At 37.5% G+C, this 16,221-nt stretch overlaps 1 protein-coding gene across 1 annotated transcript; it reads right to left on the reverse strand.

Moving 5' to 3' along the window:
• Positions 1 to 1,085: 1,085 nt before the first annotated feature.
• Positions 1,086 to 16,090, reverse strand: LOC108988988 (WD repeat-containing protein 43-like). Its single transcript, XM_018962424.2, has 12 exons — positions 15,930 to 16,090; positions 14,386 to 14,739; positions 13,230 to 13,384; positions 12,438 to 12,526; positions 11,746 to 12,295; positions 10,320 to 10,484; positions 9,446 to 9,609; positions 9,215 to 9,294; positions 2,626 to 2,737; positions 1,926 to 2,000; positions 1,671 to 1,836; positions 1,086 to 1,456 (listed from the first exon to the last, which is right to left on the reverse strand). The coding sequence occupies exons 2-11, from the start codon at positions 14,733 to 14,735 to the stop codon at positions 1,690 to 1,692; spliced, it is 1,887 nt and encodes a 628-aa protein (XP_018817969.1). The 5' UTR covers positions 14,736 to 14,739; positions 15,930 to 16,090; the 3' UTR covers positions 1,086 to 1,456; positions 1,671 to 1,689.
• Positions 16,091 to 16,221: the final 131 nt, after the last annotated feature.

Raw genomic sequence — 16,221 nt, forward strand, 5'->3', positions numbered from 1 at the left:
AAAACCGAAAAATCGGACCGGACCGGACCGAACCGGACCGGTTTTACCGGTTTTGAACCGGTCCGGTCCGGAACCGGTTTTTAAAACATAAAAACCGGTCGGTTCCGGTTCTGGAATTTTTTGGACCGGACCGGTTGATTAAAAAAAATAAAAAATAATATTTTTATATATAAGTTTTATACAAAATATTTTATATATATTATATTTAATATATATAAGTTTTATATATAATGTATAATTATAAATTTTTATGTGAAATTTTATATATAACATATATATTCATATATGAAATAATTTCTTATTATAATTTATAAATTATTACATAAAATGTTAATACTAAATCACTAAAAGTTTATAACTAATACTAATATATAACTTATAACTATACCAATAGTCTAATATTAATACTATTATATAGTCTAATATATTAATAAAAGTATAAAACAGTTTTTTTTAAATCAATTTTTTTTTTATAAACAAATTTTTAATGACAAATTGTGAAATTTATATTTTTAAAAAACCGGAAAACCGGACCGGACCGGACCGGAAACCGGTAAAACCGGAAGGACCGGTTTAGGAGGGTAACCGGTGCGTAATCGGTTTTGAAAAATATAAAACCGGTACATACCGGTTCGGTCCTAGATTTTATCCAAAACTGGACCGGACCGGACCGGTTACACCCCTAAATATAGTCAATGTGCTTTTTAAAATTACACAGAAGTGTTAATCTCAATACCACCTAAAAGGCTAAAGGATATGTACAAAAAAATAAAAGATACATACAGTTTTGAGCCCTCTAATTAGCACATGTTTTGCAATGTGCATCATAATTGCACCCTTTGAATTATCAAAAAGCTGTGCAGAATTTATTAAAATCCAACTGGAAATATTATGTGCTACTTGGCAGGATATGACAACATCTTACACAAGCCTAATGTTTGGATGTTTGGTCTTTAACTCCTTATTAAGTACCCACACTGCAGTCCTAACCTAATTCACGTCCAAGTATACACTTGATACATTAAAAGGAATGAATGAATAAATAAACAGGAGCAGCGGAATAAAGGTCAAAGAAGATGAGCAAGTTTCTTGCAAAATTGCTTGGCCTTTTATAAATGAAAACAATTACAAAACTGTGCCTCATTGAACATTACAGGCAAAAATTAAAAAAGAAAAAAGAACACTTGATGGACAAGTCTGGACATAACCCGAATTCCCTCCCCATGAGCAAGGAGTAAAACTAGAAGGAAACAAAGCTGTAGTCAATAAGACAGGACGAGAAACAGCCTGACCACAGAAGGGTTTGAAGTCGGTTAATTTGGCACCATCGGTAAACAACCTGGTACATCAATAAATTGATGTACATCCTGCACCATGTGTTAAGCCTCTCTGTCTTGATCAACATGAAACTGGTAGAAAGGACACCCTTGCTGTCTCATCCATAGATTTCAGCAGCCTACATGAGGATTATGACCTTTACTCCAAGCATATGACTAAAACCTTAAGATCAAACTCCAAGTACCTTACCAAGCCTTGAAAATGTCAACCAAAGCTCACGGTATTGATGGATGCTCACATAATTATCTCTTCCAAGCTGTCTACCTCCTAATTATATAGACTTCTAGAACAAAGGAAAAATAAAATCTCATTGTTCTTAATATAGTGTTTACCTCATATGGTACAATGCACCTAGCTATTGTCATCACTGCTTAATTCAGATTCATCATCTTCTTCTTCATAAAGAATTTCATCAACTTCTTCATCCTCATCTTCACTTTCATTTATTTGGCTGTCATATGCCGAACTCAGAGTTTTGTTCTGTGAAGCCCTGTCAATCTGTATAAAGAGTACGAACGGTGGACTTAAAAAACAACAAATTCATAAGATAATAATGCGTTAACGAGAGAGGATGCAAAGTTAAAAACCTGTGCCATCACAAGTTGCAAACGACCCGATAATTGTAATAAAGGTTGAATGGCAGCACCTCTGGGTTTAGTAATCTGTATGAAGAAAAACATGATTTAAACATGTCATGCAATGTACGACAACTTTAGATCAAAGCTTGCTTCTGGAAAGATATTTTTACTCCCCCACGTTAAGACATTAAATAATCAGATCCAGAGAGTATGATCCCCTATTGATCAATGAACCCACATTTTTATCTTCATTCCCTTTCAGTGAAGTTATAGAAATGAAACTTTTTTATGAATCTTATGGCATATCAAATATCCTAATTAAATCAAACATTAATTAGGAAAAAAAGGCTTATCCTTGGGCCTTTCTAACACCTAAACCTTATAATCCTCCCCTTCTACAACCATCCATCAAATTCAACTTTTACAACAAAACTGTAGATGAAGACATATCTAGTTACATAATCAAATGTCTATAATATAAGCACAAGCACAAGGTTGTGATCAGAGAAAACACGTTTTCTTGTTTTTCTTGTATACGTCCAATGTACTTGGTTACTCCTATTGATTTATATATATAATATTTTTACTTATAAAAAAATATAAAAATATATTACTTATAAAAAAATATTAAAAAAAAACGACTGATCCACTATTTCATATTTATAAAATTAAACTCCAAAAAACTAGGAAGAAATTCACAGCATTTCACCTTGTATAAGGAGTCGAGCATCTGGCTTGTCAGTTCCTGAGACATAACATGATGACTGTGATTCAAAAGTATATGATATATCCATGGAAGGGCATACTTTCCACTCCATGTCCTGTTAAGACAACAAGAAAATTCTTATCATCTGGAGGAATGGCAATTTTAATCTCAATAAATATCAAAATTACCTGGTGAGAATACAAAGAGTTCAAAGTAGAAGAGTTAAGAGGTGAAGAAACCAAACGGATAGGTAATGAAGAGTCAATCCTACAATAAGATGAATAGTCCTTTTTTTATTACTGGAAAAGTAATAATAAAGTGATAGAAGAGTTAAGTGGCAGGAAAGCCAAGGAGACAAGTAATGGGTATTGATAATCACTTTTTTTTTTTTTTTATCAGTAAAAAAGAGAGATATTATATATATGAATGAATAAACGTAATCCTTGTACACAGGACGTATACAAAGGAACTCCTAAAAACATTCTAAAGGCTAATTAAAGACAAGAATTCCTGAACATTGTCCCCATTTAATACAATATTGGAAAACCAACACATTAGAGTGTGGAGAAAAAAATTCTTCAACTCAGTACTTGTGCGTTCCTTATCTTCAAAAACACGGGCATTCCTTTCCATCCAAATACACCACATAATACACAGCGGGATCATCTTCCACACTGCTGCCACTTGATTGCAACCTTGCAGCTTTGACCAACATCCCAGCAAGTCCACCACCCGCTTAGGCATAACCCATGCAATATCAACCCTCAGAAAGATCTCATCCCACAACACCCTTGTTACCTCACAATGTAGTAATAGATGGTCCACAGATTCTCCATTCTTCTTACACAAATAGCACTAGTCCAATACTATGCATCCTCTCTTCCTCAAGTTATCCGTGGTCAGTATCTTCCCAATAGCTGCACTCCAAACGAAGAAAGCTACTCTAGGGGGCACACGAGCCCTCCAAATATTCTTCCAAGGCAACGGAGTAATCTCAAGTCGTGTTGTCAAGATGCTATAATACGCCTTGACTGTACATAACTTATGGTTATTAGACCTTCATTTCAAACTATCTCGCTGTGTCGCTGGAATCTCCGTGGAATATAATAAGCTGAAAAATTCTGAAACAATAGATAATTCCCAATCATGTAGGTCCCTATTAAAAAGGATATTCCATAGATGCATTCCATTAGAGAATATACGCACATCAGCCACTAAAACTTCCCTATCAGCTGCAATGGAATATAAGGTCGGAAAAACTCTTTCCAAAGCCTGGACTCCACACCACACATCCCTCCAAAATCTGATGTGACTGCCCTCGCCAACTACGAAGCGAACTTGATTTACAAAACCTGGCCACCCCTTCCTTATATACTTCCATAAACCCACCCCATAGCCCCCACTTACTTCCTTAGAGCACCACCCACCCCAATCTACCCCATATCTAGCATCAATAGTATCCCTCCACAATGACCCCTCCTCCAGATGATATCTCCATAACCATTTTCCCAATAAAGCTTTATTGAAAATTCTCAAATTACAGACACCCAACCCCCATTCACAACTGGGGCGCATACAGTCTCCCATCTAACCAAATGGAATTTCTTCTCCTCTCCCATTCCACCCCATAGGAACGCCCTAAAGAGTTTCTCCACCCTATTCACCACCCCTACTGGCATAGGAAACAAAGATAAAAAATACGTTGGGAGATTACTAAGAGTACTCTTGATAAGCGTGAGACGGCCCCCCTTCGATAAGTACACTCATTTCCAACCAGCCAGTCTTTTCTCTATCTTCTCCACTATCCCATCCCATATAGCTTTATTCTTGAAAGATGCTCCCAAGGGAAGACCCAAGTATTTCATTGGAAAAGAGGCCACCTTACAATCCAAGAGACTAGCTAACCTGAGAATATTAGGAACTGCCCCCACAGGAACCATCTCAGACTTGCCCAGATTCACCTTTAGCCCCGACACTACCTCAAAACAAAGTAACAATGCTCTTAACGTTTGGATCTGGCTACTCTTTGCTTCACAGAAAACTAATGTATCATCTACCAAGAGAAGATGTGATATGGTGATAGTGCCAACCTCACCATTACCCACCTGAAAACCGGATAAGAAACCTCCCCCAACCTCAGCCTGCACCATCCTACTCAAAGCCTCCATAACTATGACAAATAAAAGAGGAGATAAAGGATCTCCCTGTCGAAGGCCTCTTGAACTAGCAAAAAAACCAGCAAGTGTACCATTAACCAAAACTGAGAAACGGGCGGTAGAAATACACTGACGCATCCATGCAATCCACCTAATCCCAAAGCCACATCTCTCAAGCACATATAAGAGGAATTCCCAATTCACATGGTCATAAGCCTTTTCCATGTTAAGCTTGCACAAAACACCTGAACCTCCCTCCCTTATCTTGTAATCCAAGCATTCATTTGCAATAAGTACTGAGTCAATAATTTGTCTCCCACGAATAAAAGCGTTCTGGGACTTGGAGATAATATGTTCTAACTCCGGGCTAAGCCGGTTAGCAATGACCTTCGAGATTATCTTATACACACTACTAACCAGGCTTATCGGCCGAAAATCTTCAATAGACGAAGTCCCATTTTTCTTAGGAATAAGAGCAATAAAGGATGTATTGATGGATTTTTCAAACTTCTGAAAGGCATGAAATTCGTGGAAAACCTGCATAACATCATCTTTTACAATATCCCAACAAGTTTGGAAGAACCCCATTGAAAAACCATCCGGCCCCGGCGCTTTATCCTTTGCCATGCCAGCTATGACCTTGTGGATCTCTTCTTCAACAAAAGGTCTCTCCATATTACTCACACTCTGCGAATCAATTTCCTCAAAATGCAAAGCATCAAGCTTCGGCCTCCAACTAACTGATTCCGAGAGAAGAGACTCATAATACTGTACTATGTGATTTTCAAGCTCAAAAGGAGAAGATATCACCTGAGATCCTGATTGAAGTGACTCTATGACATTGTTCCGTCGATGTGAATTAGCCACTTTGTGAAAAAACTTCGTACATCTATCACCTTCTTTCAACCAAAGTGCCCTAGATTTTTGACGCCATGAGATCTCCTCCGATAGCAAGATCCTTTCCAAATTGGCCATAACCGCTCCCTTCCTCAATAACACCTCCTCCGTATTATCTCCCAAAAGCTCTTTATTCTCAAGTTCCTGCAGTTCCTCCAATAGTGAAATCTTTTGGTTGTCAATATGACCAAACATCTCCAAATTCCACTTCTTCAAGTCTTGTTTCAATGCCTTCAACTTACTTGCCAAAATGTAACTTGGAGTACCGACAAACTGATATGAATACCACCAACCACTAACCCTCTCTACAAATCCATCTGCTGTTAACCACATATTTTCAAACTTGAACTACCGTCGTCCCCTATAAATACCCCCACAATCCAAAAGGATAGGATAATGATCAGAACTGACTCGAGCTAGTCTTCTCTAGCTTGCCTCAGGATATTTAGCTTCCCATGAAAGAGATACTAAGAATCTATCTAGTCTCGACCAAACCTGCCCATTTGACCAAGTGAATTCACCCCCTACCAAAGGGAGATCCATAAAATCTAGATCAAATATGAACTCGTTGAATTCCTCCATGGCCAAAGAATGACGACAGTGTCCTGACCGCTCACTAGGAAACCGAATAGTATTAAAATCACCCCCCATGCACCACGGCACCTCCCATAAGGAGTATACTCCCGCCAACTCCTCCCACAACCTTCTCCTGTCCCGATCGACGTTAGGACCGTAGGAACCTGCAAATGCCCATTCCCATCCATCATCCACATTTTTAAATAAAGTCACAACCGTAAACTCTCCAACACATTCCTCAATCATCTCAACCACTCTTTTATCCCACATAAGCAATACTCCTCCAAAGGCTCCCGAAGAGGCCAAATAAGTCCAACCTACATATGAACACCCCCATAAACCGCACACGAATTTCCTATCAATAAAACGTCTATTTGTTTCTTGCAAACACACCACATCACCCTTCCACAACCGCAATAAAGCTTTGATTCGGAGGCGCTTATTACGATCATTAAGCCCCCGGACATTCCATGATAAAATCTTAGGCTTCATAAACCACTATGTTACCCCTCCCCCTCGACCGATCCCTTCCACCACTCCCTTGTTTCACATCATAATTAATAGAGCAAGTTAACTTTTTAAGCTCCCTATCCCGCTTGGAGGCTGACTTTGAATGACTAGCCTCAAGTGCTACAAGGAGGGCCTTAAATTGTTCTTTGTACCCTCCAAACGAAATCCCAATGACCTCCTGAATTTCCTCTACTTTTTTGAAAACCCACTTTGACGAAGAACTCCCATAATTACTGGGTGGGAGTGTGCACAAGGGTGTTAGAGTGACCCCCTCTTCAGCATTACTGACTGAAGCAAATAAAGCCAATTCCGAGCCACCTACAACTTCTGATTCGACCCTAGGTTCCCCTGCATACCCCACAGAAACATCAACACTTGGTTCCACTGTGTACCCCTCATAAACAACCAACCCCTGTTCCAACGAAACTACAGAACCTCCCTCCCCTACACACAACTGTTTCTGAGCCTCCTCCAACCCCAACCAGTGAACCATCGACAGACAAAACCCACTCGTAGGCTCCTCTTGAACTCTCGGAGCCCTAAGAAGGGAGAGCCCATGCTCCGGCAAGTGAGACTGCACAAAAACCGCTGCTGTCCCTTCGTCCACCTCACACGACAGCTTTTGTGGCTCCTCCACTGACAACCTACAACACGACAACGTAGGAATAGTGGGTATCGGCCCTGGCTTAGTCGAAACCATGCCTTCCTCGATAACCTCCCGGCGAGGTACCTGAACCGGCTCACCCTGATGCTCCTCGAGGGCGGTCGGGAGTTTCTGTGCCGGTACCGTAGCCATTCCGGCACGTATCGGCGTCCCGGGAAGCTGCGCAAGGCACTGACCCGAAATATCGGGTGGTACCCGAGTCGCCTTCCAAACCAGCTTTGGACCCGCAACCTGACCCGACCCCTTGGCCCTTTCCCCCTTCGCCAACCCAGCGAGCTTCCCATCCCAGCCCAGCTTTCCTTCCTTTACACCCAGCCCATCTTCCCTTCCCGGCCCATTACCCGCATCCTTCACTCCCTTTCCCTTTACACACCGTTTAAGCTCGAGCAACTCTTCCAACAACAGCCCCACTTTAATCTCCATATTACATAGACCCCTTAACAGAAATTCTTTTTCTGTTTCACTGCCTCTGCACGATCTCTGCACAACCTCTGGCACTATAGGCACCGCTCCACTCACCTCTTGCTGCCGTACTTTCTGCACTTGAAGGACCTCACTGTACGACCTTGAGGCATCCACCATCAATGAAGGAGCATCAACCTTGGCTGCCTGCGAATGCCATGGGAGTGCCCTCACTCTGTTACTCACCCCCGAAATAGAGGGATGAGCCATGAACTCCCTCAACTTATCTCCAAATTTCCTCCACCCCTCACCCTTACTGCCCTCTGGAACCACTAACATTCCTCTCCTCTTTTCATGCCCAAAATCCGAAATGGAGAAATATCTTCCATTGCGGTTACACCCACTCTGTATCATTAAAACTGCATTTCCAGTTCTACGAGTTCTAATAAACTCTGAAGAGCCCAAAGATGCAGCACACTCCCTCACCATCAAACCCAACCACCCCAAAGCCTCATGCTCTAATGAAATGTATTTCACCACACGCCAACTACTCTCGGTGATTCTCCACCACCTATCATTCTCCCTACTGAACACAAATACCTTCTGTTCAATGAAGACCTCTGTGCTCATACCCATCTCCACCCTACAATGCACTATATCGAGAATCTCCAATCTATAACTTAACTCCACTGAACTACATGCTAAACACCACAAGGAACTACCACCATAGACGACCCAACACCAGAAGCAAGACACAAGAAAACCAAGAAAAGAAAAAAGTGTACGGAGAGAAAATTTTAGGAGAGAGAAAAAAAATCACATCAGTTGTGGGGGGAGTGGTTTTGATAATCACTATAAGATGAAAAGTCTTCTTTTTTCTCTCAATTGAATTAGTAATAAAAAATGGTAGGAAACCTTTCATCTTCAAACCTTTTTATTTTAAATCTTAATATGAAAAAGTCGAGAAGAATAATTGTGGTAATAAAGACAATACAATGAAAGGCCTTTTTAGTATGTTAAGGTTGGGATGGATCAATAAGATAAAATAAAAAATAAAATAAAGGATGAGTTGGCTTTTTTCCTCTCAATTGAACTAGTAATCATTAATGGTAGGAAACCTTTCAGCTTCAAACCTTTTTATTTTAAATCTTAATATCAAAAAGTCGAGAAGATTAATTGTGGTGATAAAGACAATACAATGAAAGGCCTTTTTAGTATGTTAAGGGTTGGGATGGATCAATAAGATAAAATAAAAAATAAAATAAAGGATGAGTTGGCTCAGTAGAATACAAAGAAGATGCTTAAGAAATTATATGGTTAATAGATTGCTACATAAAACTGATTAAAATGTATTTGCAACACCATCAATAGAAGAGAAAGGACTAACCTGGATTGCCACTTGGCCACCAACACTCGCAGTAACTTGTATGCATCACTAGGGTCCATAGATAGAACAGATGCCCTTATCTGGTAGAGGAAACATATAAAGAGTAAATAACAATGGCTGATGCTTTCCCCTTTGTCTAGAGGGGATGAGGAGCATGTGTTGTTGAGTGGGGAGACAATGATATTTAGTTTCTGATTTGATAAAAAAAACAAAACAATAGAATCAACAAACCTTCTTTGGTGGCATTTCAGCTTCAAGATTAACACCCTTGAATGTTGCAAAATCAACTGTACAGTCTAATGTTAGGTCATCTCCATTACTAAGTATCCCTAATGATCTCAGCTTGTCCTCCATGCAAAATGCTTCAGTGTCCACTTCTACTTCATCCATGTCATCTGCACAGACCAGCAGGCGTATAGGGCCAACCAGGAGCACCATTAAAAAACTTTCTTTTACTCTTCTAAAAGGAAAAGTTGGTAACCACAAGCATATAACGGTCACAGGCCAGTGAAATAGAAAGACATATGCCACCTCATCGTTTCCTTTTCTAAAGTGGAAACCCATATTTTGGCCAAAGGCCATTGCCAGAAGTTCAGTTGCAATCACACTAACCCTAATTTAACCAAATAGAGTAGATTATGCTGAAACATAGAGGAAATTTCACTTTAAGAAAGTTTAACTTCATGATTTACATCATAACCTGTGAAGAATATAGAAAATTCCACATTGAACCCTTGTGTGAACATGCATAGATTGGCATTACTTCCACAACCCACCCAATATGGCAAAACCACATACAACATCAGGCTGTGAAACACTAAAGTCTCTTTACTAATAGTCATCAATAGTGAGAGATCGCTGGAATGGAAACCCAAACCCATTTCCATGCCCATGCTTTTGTCTGGTGGCTATACTCAAATTTAAACTTGAGTGGATGAGAAATTGTTCAAATTATCAGAAGAACAAGCACTTCCCAAAGAGTCATTAAAAGAATGTCCTGGCCCCAAACTGATAAATTAAAAATCAATTTATAAACCATATGAGAGACTAGTATAAGGCAAAAATATAAAATGTTACAAGATTCCGGCAAGTATATTAGACATACCTTCCCTCTCTACAAGCTTGGCTCGACTGTTACTGCCACTCGAATGAGCCATTGCCTCATCAGGCTCAACAATCATATTTGTATATGTTTTCTTTTTTTCATGAGAATAAATCTTCGGAATAGGAAGTAAGGCATCCTCCGCATTTGCACGGTCTAATGCAGTAACTGTTTTATCACCAAACAAGTTTTTAAAATCAACACAATAAAATGTAACTAATGAAGGAACTAATATTAAAGCAGACCACTAGGCATATGAGAAATGATTTGCACAAGCCCCAAATAAAAAAGCCCTTGTAAAAAAGTGGATCCCACCTTAAAAGTGTAAAAAAAAACTATTCTTTATTAGTGGGACCCACTTTTTTACAAAGGGCTTGTATGGGCCTTGTCCCTAGCATTACTCCTAAACACTATGAAAATAGACAATATACATCACATATGTGCATTATCCAACACCAAAAATAAAGGAAAATAAAATAAATGCGAGCGAACTGTAGGAATTAAAAACGAAAATAAAGCATTAATAGTAAATTCTGTCACAACATGGTGGCTACACTAAAAGAGTTTCCATGGAAACAACATAGTCAGACCATCTAAAATAATTTTCGAAGCAATAGCTTTGCTTCTGCTGAGCCACTCCATCAATTCCGGAATTAAATAACAGTAAATTTAAATAATTTGAATGGTCATGGAAATTTAAATGTAATGGACAATTATTTTTGTTTCATCTAAAACATTTCATCTTCTTTCCTCTATATATAATTTTTCAAAACAATAGCTTTGTTTCTGTGGAGCCACGTCATCCATTCATAAGTGAAATGGCCACAAATTTAATTTGAAAGATCATGGAATTCTAAAAGTTATGAAGACTTCATCTTCTTTCCTCTATATATAATTTTTGGAGAAATAGTTTTACTCTTGTAGAGCCATGCCATCCATTCATATATTGAGTGATCATAAATTTAAAATAATTTGAAAATTCATGAACTTTTAAAGGTCAAGAACACTCCATCTTCTTTCATCTATAACATTTCATCTTCTTTCCTATTTATAAATTCATTAAAATTGGTAATTGAAGAAGGCAACATTCGAACAACTTCACAATCAGGTTATAAAAAAAATTAAAAATATAATGGAGTTAAAAATTAACAATTTATTACCACACATCGTGCAGGTGTGACTATTTTAATAATCTTCGAACTTCATTACGGAAAATAAAAGATAAGCAGGAGCACCTAAAAAGTTTCATATAAGATTATTGTGCAACTGGATTTATCAAAGCAAGAAAACACTCAATCCTCAGGACCTACTTTATTTTATCTATTATATATCTGCACTAAAAATTGTTTTCATTTTCTTTTCAAGAAATATCATGCCTTTGCGTTAACAATAAATAGAACAGGGAAGATTTTTCATGATGGATTCATACCTCCATTTTGAAAATCCAATCCTTTCTTAGATTTGATGCGAGATTGACTAATTGGTAGAAGAACCCCATCATTGGAGATATTCAAACTTATATCTGAGCCAGAATGCACTAAAATCTTCTGAAAGGATGGCTTTACTGGCAACCCATAAGCAACAAAGACCTGCCCAGATGTAGGTTTGGTAATGGCTTGTAATTTTGCAGCAAATATTGTAGGTAATGCACCCTTATGATTTATAGATGCAATGTCCTCAAAAGATAATGAGACTTTTGTGGGCTTATTATTGCGTAGCTCCTCAATGTTCTGACCGAACCAAAGATAACAAACCCCAACTTCTGAAATAGCCAAAACATATAGACCTGCATCACTGGCTTCCCCATTATCAATGCACCTGCTGTCAAGTACTACAGCAGGGTGCTCCATTGCAAGAACACAGCTTGCTGACTGCTTTTTGCCGCCACTAATCCTCCATACTGCTATATATCTTTCACCAACAGCAGAGGAGAGGATGTACTTCCCATCTTCAGAAAAAATCATACAGCGAACAGCTCCCTATAAAGAGTTAAAAAACTTATTTCAATAAGATCAGAAAGATGGAAAAGATAACCACACAGACTAAATATTCACTCATCTAAAGAGAAGAAGAGGAAAACAGTATTGACACAACAAGAATGTAGAACTGCATCAGACTTACAGGATGCCCGGAAAACTTCTGCATCTTTTTGTGATCAGAACTATTGAAAATCTTCAACTGTGCAGATGCAGTTGCTAATATCTTCCCATCTGAGGAATTTGCAACCAAGGTTTCAATGTTAGAAGATTAATAAGTACACAATAATTTATTTCTATCCTAACACATGGAAAGTATTCTCCCTGAACACTCGAGTTACTTCATTTATGTTTAACGTTCTACAATTTCTTTTGTTGTTGTTTTTATTATTATTATTATTGCCATCATCAGAGTTATGCTAGATGCTATACCCACTCTTATCCTACTATACTGATGCGGCACTGTGTACGACGCTTAAATCAATTCTTGTTTTTAAAACAATATATTCAAAAGTTGATAGTCACATCAACATAGTTGGATGAGAGTAGAATGATGGTATAGTATATAGCATTTTTTCTTTTAATATTATTATTGCTATTACAACTACTACCACGTAGCCAGACAAGATATCTAAAGGGGCTCTAGTTCATACAGCACATCCTCCAATACCAAATGATTGAATAAAGACCTGACTGAATCCCCTAGATTAAAGCATCACTGACCGTGTGAATTTTTTAATGTCATATTCACTACACAGTTGACTATATATTCACTTAACCACAGCACCACATTCTGACCATAGAACTGCATTATTCCAGATAAAATACTTCTGTAAGATATTTATGTATACATACAACATTAACGTTCTCAGTAAAATGTGTTAACTCACCACCACTTTAAGGCAAGAATCCCCACCAATATGTAAAGAATATTTACCTGATGAAACAGATATACGGGAAATTGCCTTTGTAGAAGCTCTGAACTTCTGCAACAGGTTTCCCGATAGAGAATCAATTTCACATAACATGCCATCAGCACCTGCAGTATAAATACAGGAACCATTCGTAGGAGATGAAATGGAATTAACACCCCTGCACATGAGAGAGAGAGAGAGAGAGAGGAGGGAAGGAGAGAAGTGGATTAGGTTCACCAAATATAGACATAAGCATTACAGCTAAACTAAAATCATTCATTGTTAATTTCTTCCGTAATTAATTACATATTAAAATATTCTTATTGCATGCCAAAATAAATAACTATTCATATCACATATTTAAGATCTTTTCTGGTGTTCCCTTAAAAATCTAGTCTTTGACCACAGAACTTTCACCAACATTACCAACGTCATGTTTCTACAAATAGTTTCTAGTTATATTCATTTTCCTATGAATAAAATCTCTTGTGTACCTAGGCTTTGCCTATTTCTATGAATATAACTTCTCGATTACCTATCAAAAAAAAAATTCTCTTGATTACCTATATTAAAAAAAAAACTACGTGTATCTGTTGTATACACCCTGCGTACTTAGATGGAACTTTTGTGCTCATTAATAGAATCACCTTACCATCAACAAAAAAAAAAAAGTATCTCTTTAGAGACTTCCAGCCTATTAAAAGCCACAACTATCAAGAGCATGTTCCAAAACATAGGATGTCTGCCTTGTAATTTATTTGTCAGTTATGTCAACAGTGCTGGTATCAACAACCAAGTCTGCTGATATCAGCAACAGCTGCAGCATATTACCCAGTTTTGGGGGTCTGTCTAGGCCTTGGTCAACCAAGGTCCTATGGATCACGGAAAGAGGTGAAGTGATTAAGAAAAGAAGAAAGAATGTGAAACAGCATTCAATATTTGTCAACAAAAAAAAAAGTTGGAATGCAGTCTACTCTAATGGTGGGTTACAACAAAAGCCAGCTAATCTAAACGCAGGGCTTCAAAGATAAAGCTGTCATGATTTAAAGATAGATGGGGAAAAATTATAGCCCACTTATAAATTTAATATGATCGTACAACATATGCGGTAGCATATCAAATCATGGCACAAATAAACTTTATTATTAATCAAGTATCTGATTTTCACGATAAACTCACCCAGGGTGGCAGTCATTAATTCTCCATTTCAATTGACCAGCAGAGACATCCAGTGCTAAAATATCACCACTACCTGTTCCTAAGACTAACAATGAGTAACCAAGCTTCCTTTTTCTCCTTCTGTCCAACGATAACCACTTCATGCATGTATAATCAACTGATAGGTGCCCTCTTTCATGTCTGGTTAATATATTTATCTCATCAGTTGAGGTGATGTCTGAGAATTCAGTCTGTATCTGGCCCTTCAAAGTTTCCCAAATCTTAATTCGACCATCTCCAGAGCTTATGGCAAAGAAATCTAAAGAAGGACTAAATGATGTCAACAAATCTCTGATATTTGATGATCCCATAACCCTGAAATGTGCACTTAACTGATCAGTTTACCTTACTATGGAACAACTAAGAAAGCTTTAAAGCAAATAATTCCAATGTCCTTTTTCTTCCATTTGGTCGCTCAATTAGAATAGGGAAAAAAACAGCACATTTCGGTAAAAAAATAAATGGTAATAACCATCGAACATTCTAAAGTTATCATCTTCAGGTTCATAAAAATAACAAAAGTATGCACACATGAATTTTTTTTCCTTGGGGGAGGCAGGGTATAAGTTACATACATCAGAGACAAAAAGTACAAGAAAGCGAACCCACAAACATGAACGGAAAAACAAGTTCAAAGTGAAATACAAATTCAATAGTAAATATTTTCAAGGACTCGAGAGCACTCTCATTGGATTAGCTAAAAGCTAAATTTATTAAAGATTTGGCTATTAAACCATAAAATATGATCACATTGGAAAAGCTAGCTACAGTCACTTCTAAAATTATTTCCAAATTTGAAAGGAACTATTCATTCATCAACTACATTTTATATTATTTATTTCTCTCTCTTTTATATCAATTATTTCTCTCCCTTTTACATGACAATTGAAAAAATATAATTAGAATATGATTACTAATTAATATATAATAGTATGAATAGTAAAATATGATAAAATAAAATAAATTCATAATTAAAAATTTAAAATCTTTTTGAAATTATTAATTACTTATTAATATATAATGAATAAATAGATAATCCAATATGGAGATTTAATGTGAATAGTCAAAGCTAAATTCATCTTCTATTACTTTATTGTCGTATAATAAAAAAATGACTATTCCAATGTGGAGACTTATGTAAATGGAATAACTAAAAGCAAAATTCATCTTACATTCATAAAAAATGTACTTTAACTTTAGCTAATCTAATGAGAGAGCTCTTAACTGATACCTAAAGACAGACGGGGTAACCTTATGCTAACAAAAAGATGAGCTTCCAATGTTTACCGTTAGAGTCGTCTTTACAGCTTAAACCCCCTTAAAACCCGTTGATCCTACAGGTACCACGTATTGACAAATTTTACAAATGGCTAGGGCCTGATAATTGATTCCAAACTTCCAAAGTCCAAAGTTCAAAACTTCAAAGTACAAACAACAAAATAAACTAATGAATCCTGATTTAATGAACCAATCAGAGAGAGAGAGAGAGAGAGAGAGAGAGAAACCGTGGCTTCGAAGGACCGAGCCACCGAAGTGCTGCGACGGAGCGGACTTGAAGCCACGAACTGTGGCGGGAGCTTGAACTTGAAGCCGCGAACTAGAAGTCTGTGAATGGAGGAAGACTGGGCTGCTGGAAGGTAGAGAAATTAGGGTAGGAAAATTGTGAACTGAAGAGAAATATCGTAGGTAGAAGAAAAGGGTTTCCGCTTTTACAAGTTGCCCCTTCCTTTTTCAAATATTTTCCAAATTACCATAAAAATTCTACTCATTTCTACCACAAAAAATAATAATAATAAT

This window comes from Juglans regia, chromosome 7 (assembly GCF_001411555.2).
Source record: "Juglans regia cultivar Chandler chromosome 7, Walnut 2.0, whole genome shotgun sequence".
Lineage (NCBI taxonomy): Eukaryota > Viridiplantae > Streptophyta > Magnoliopsida > Fagales > Juglandaceae > Juglans > Juglans regia.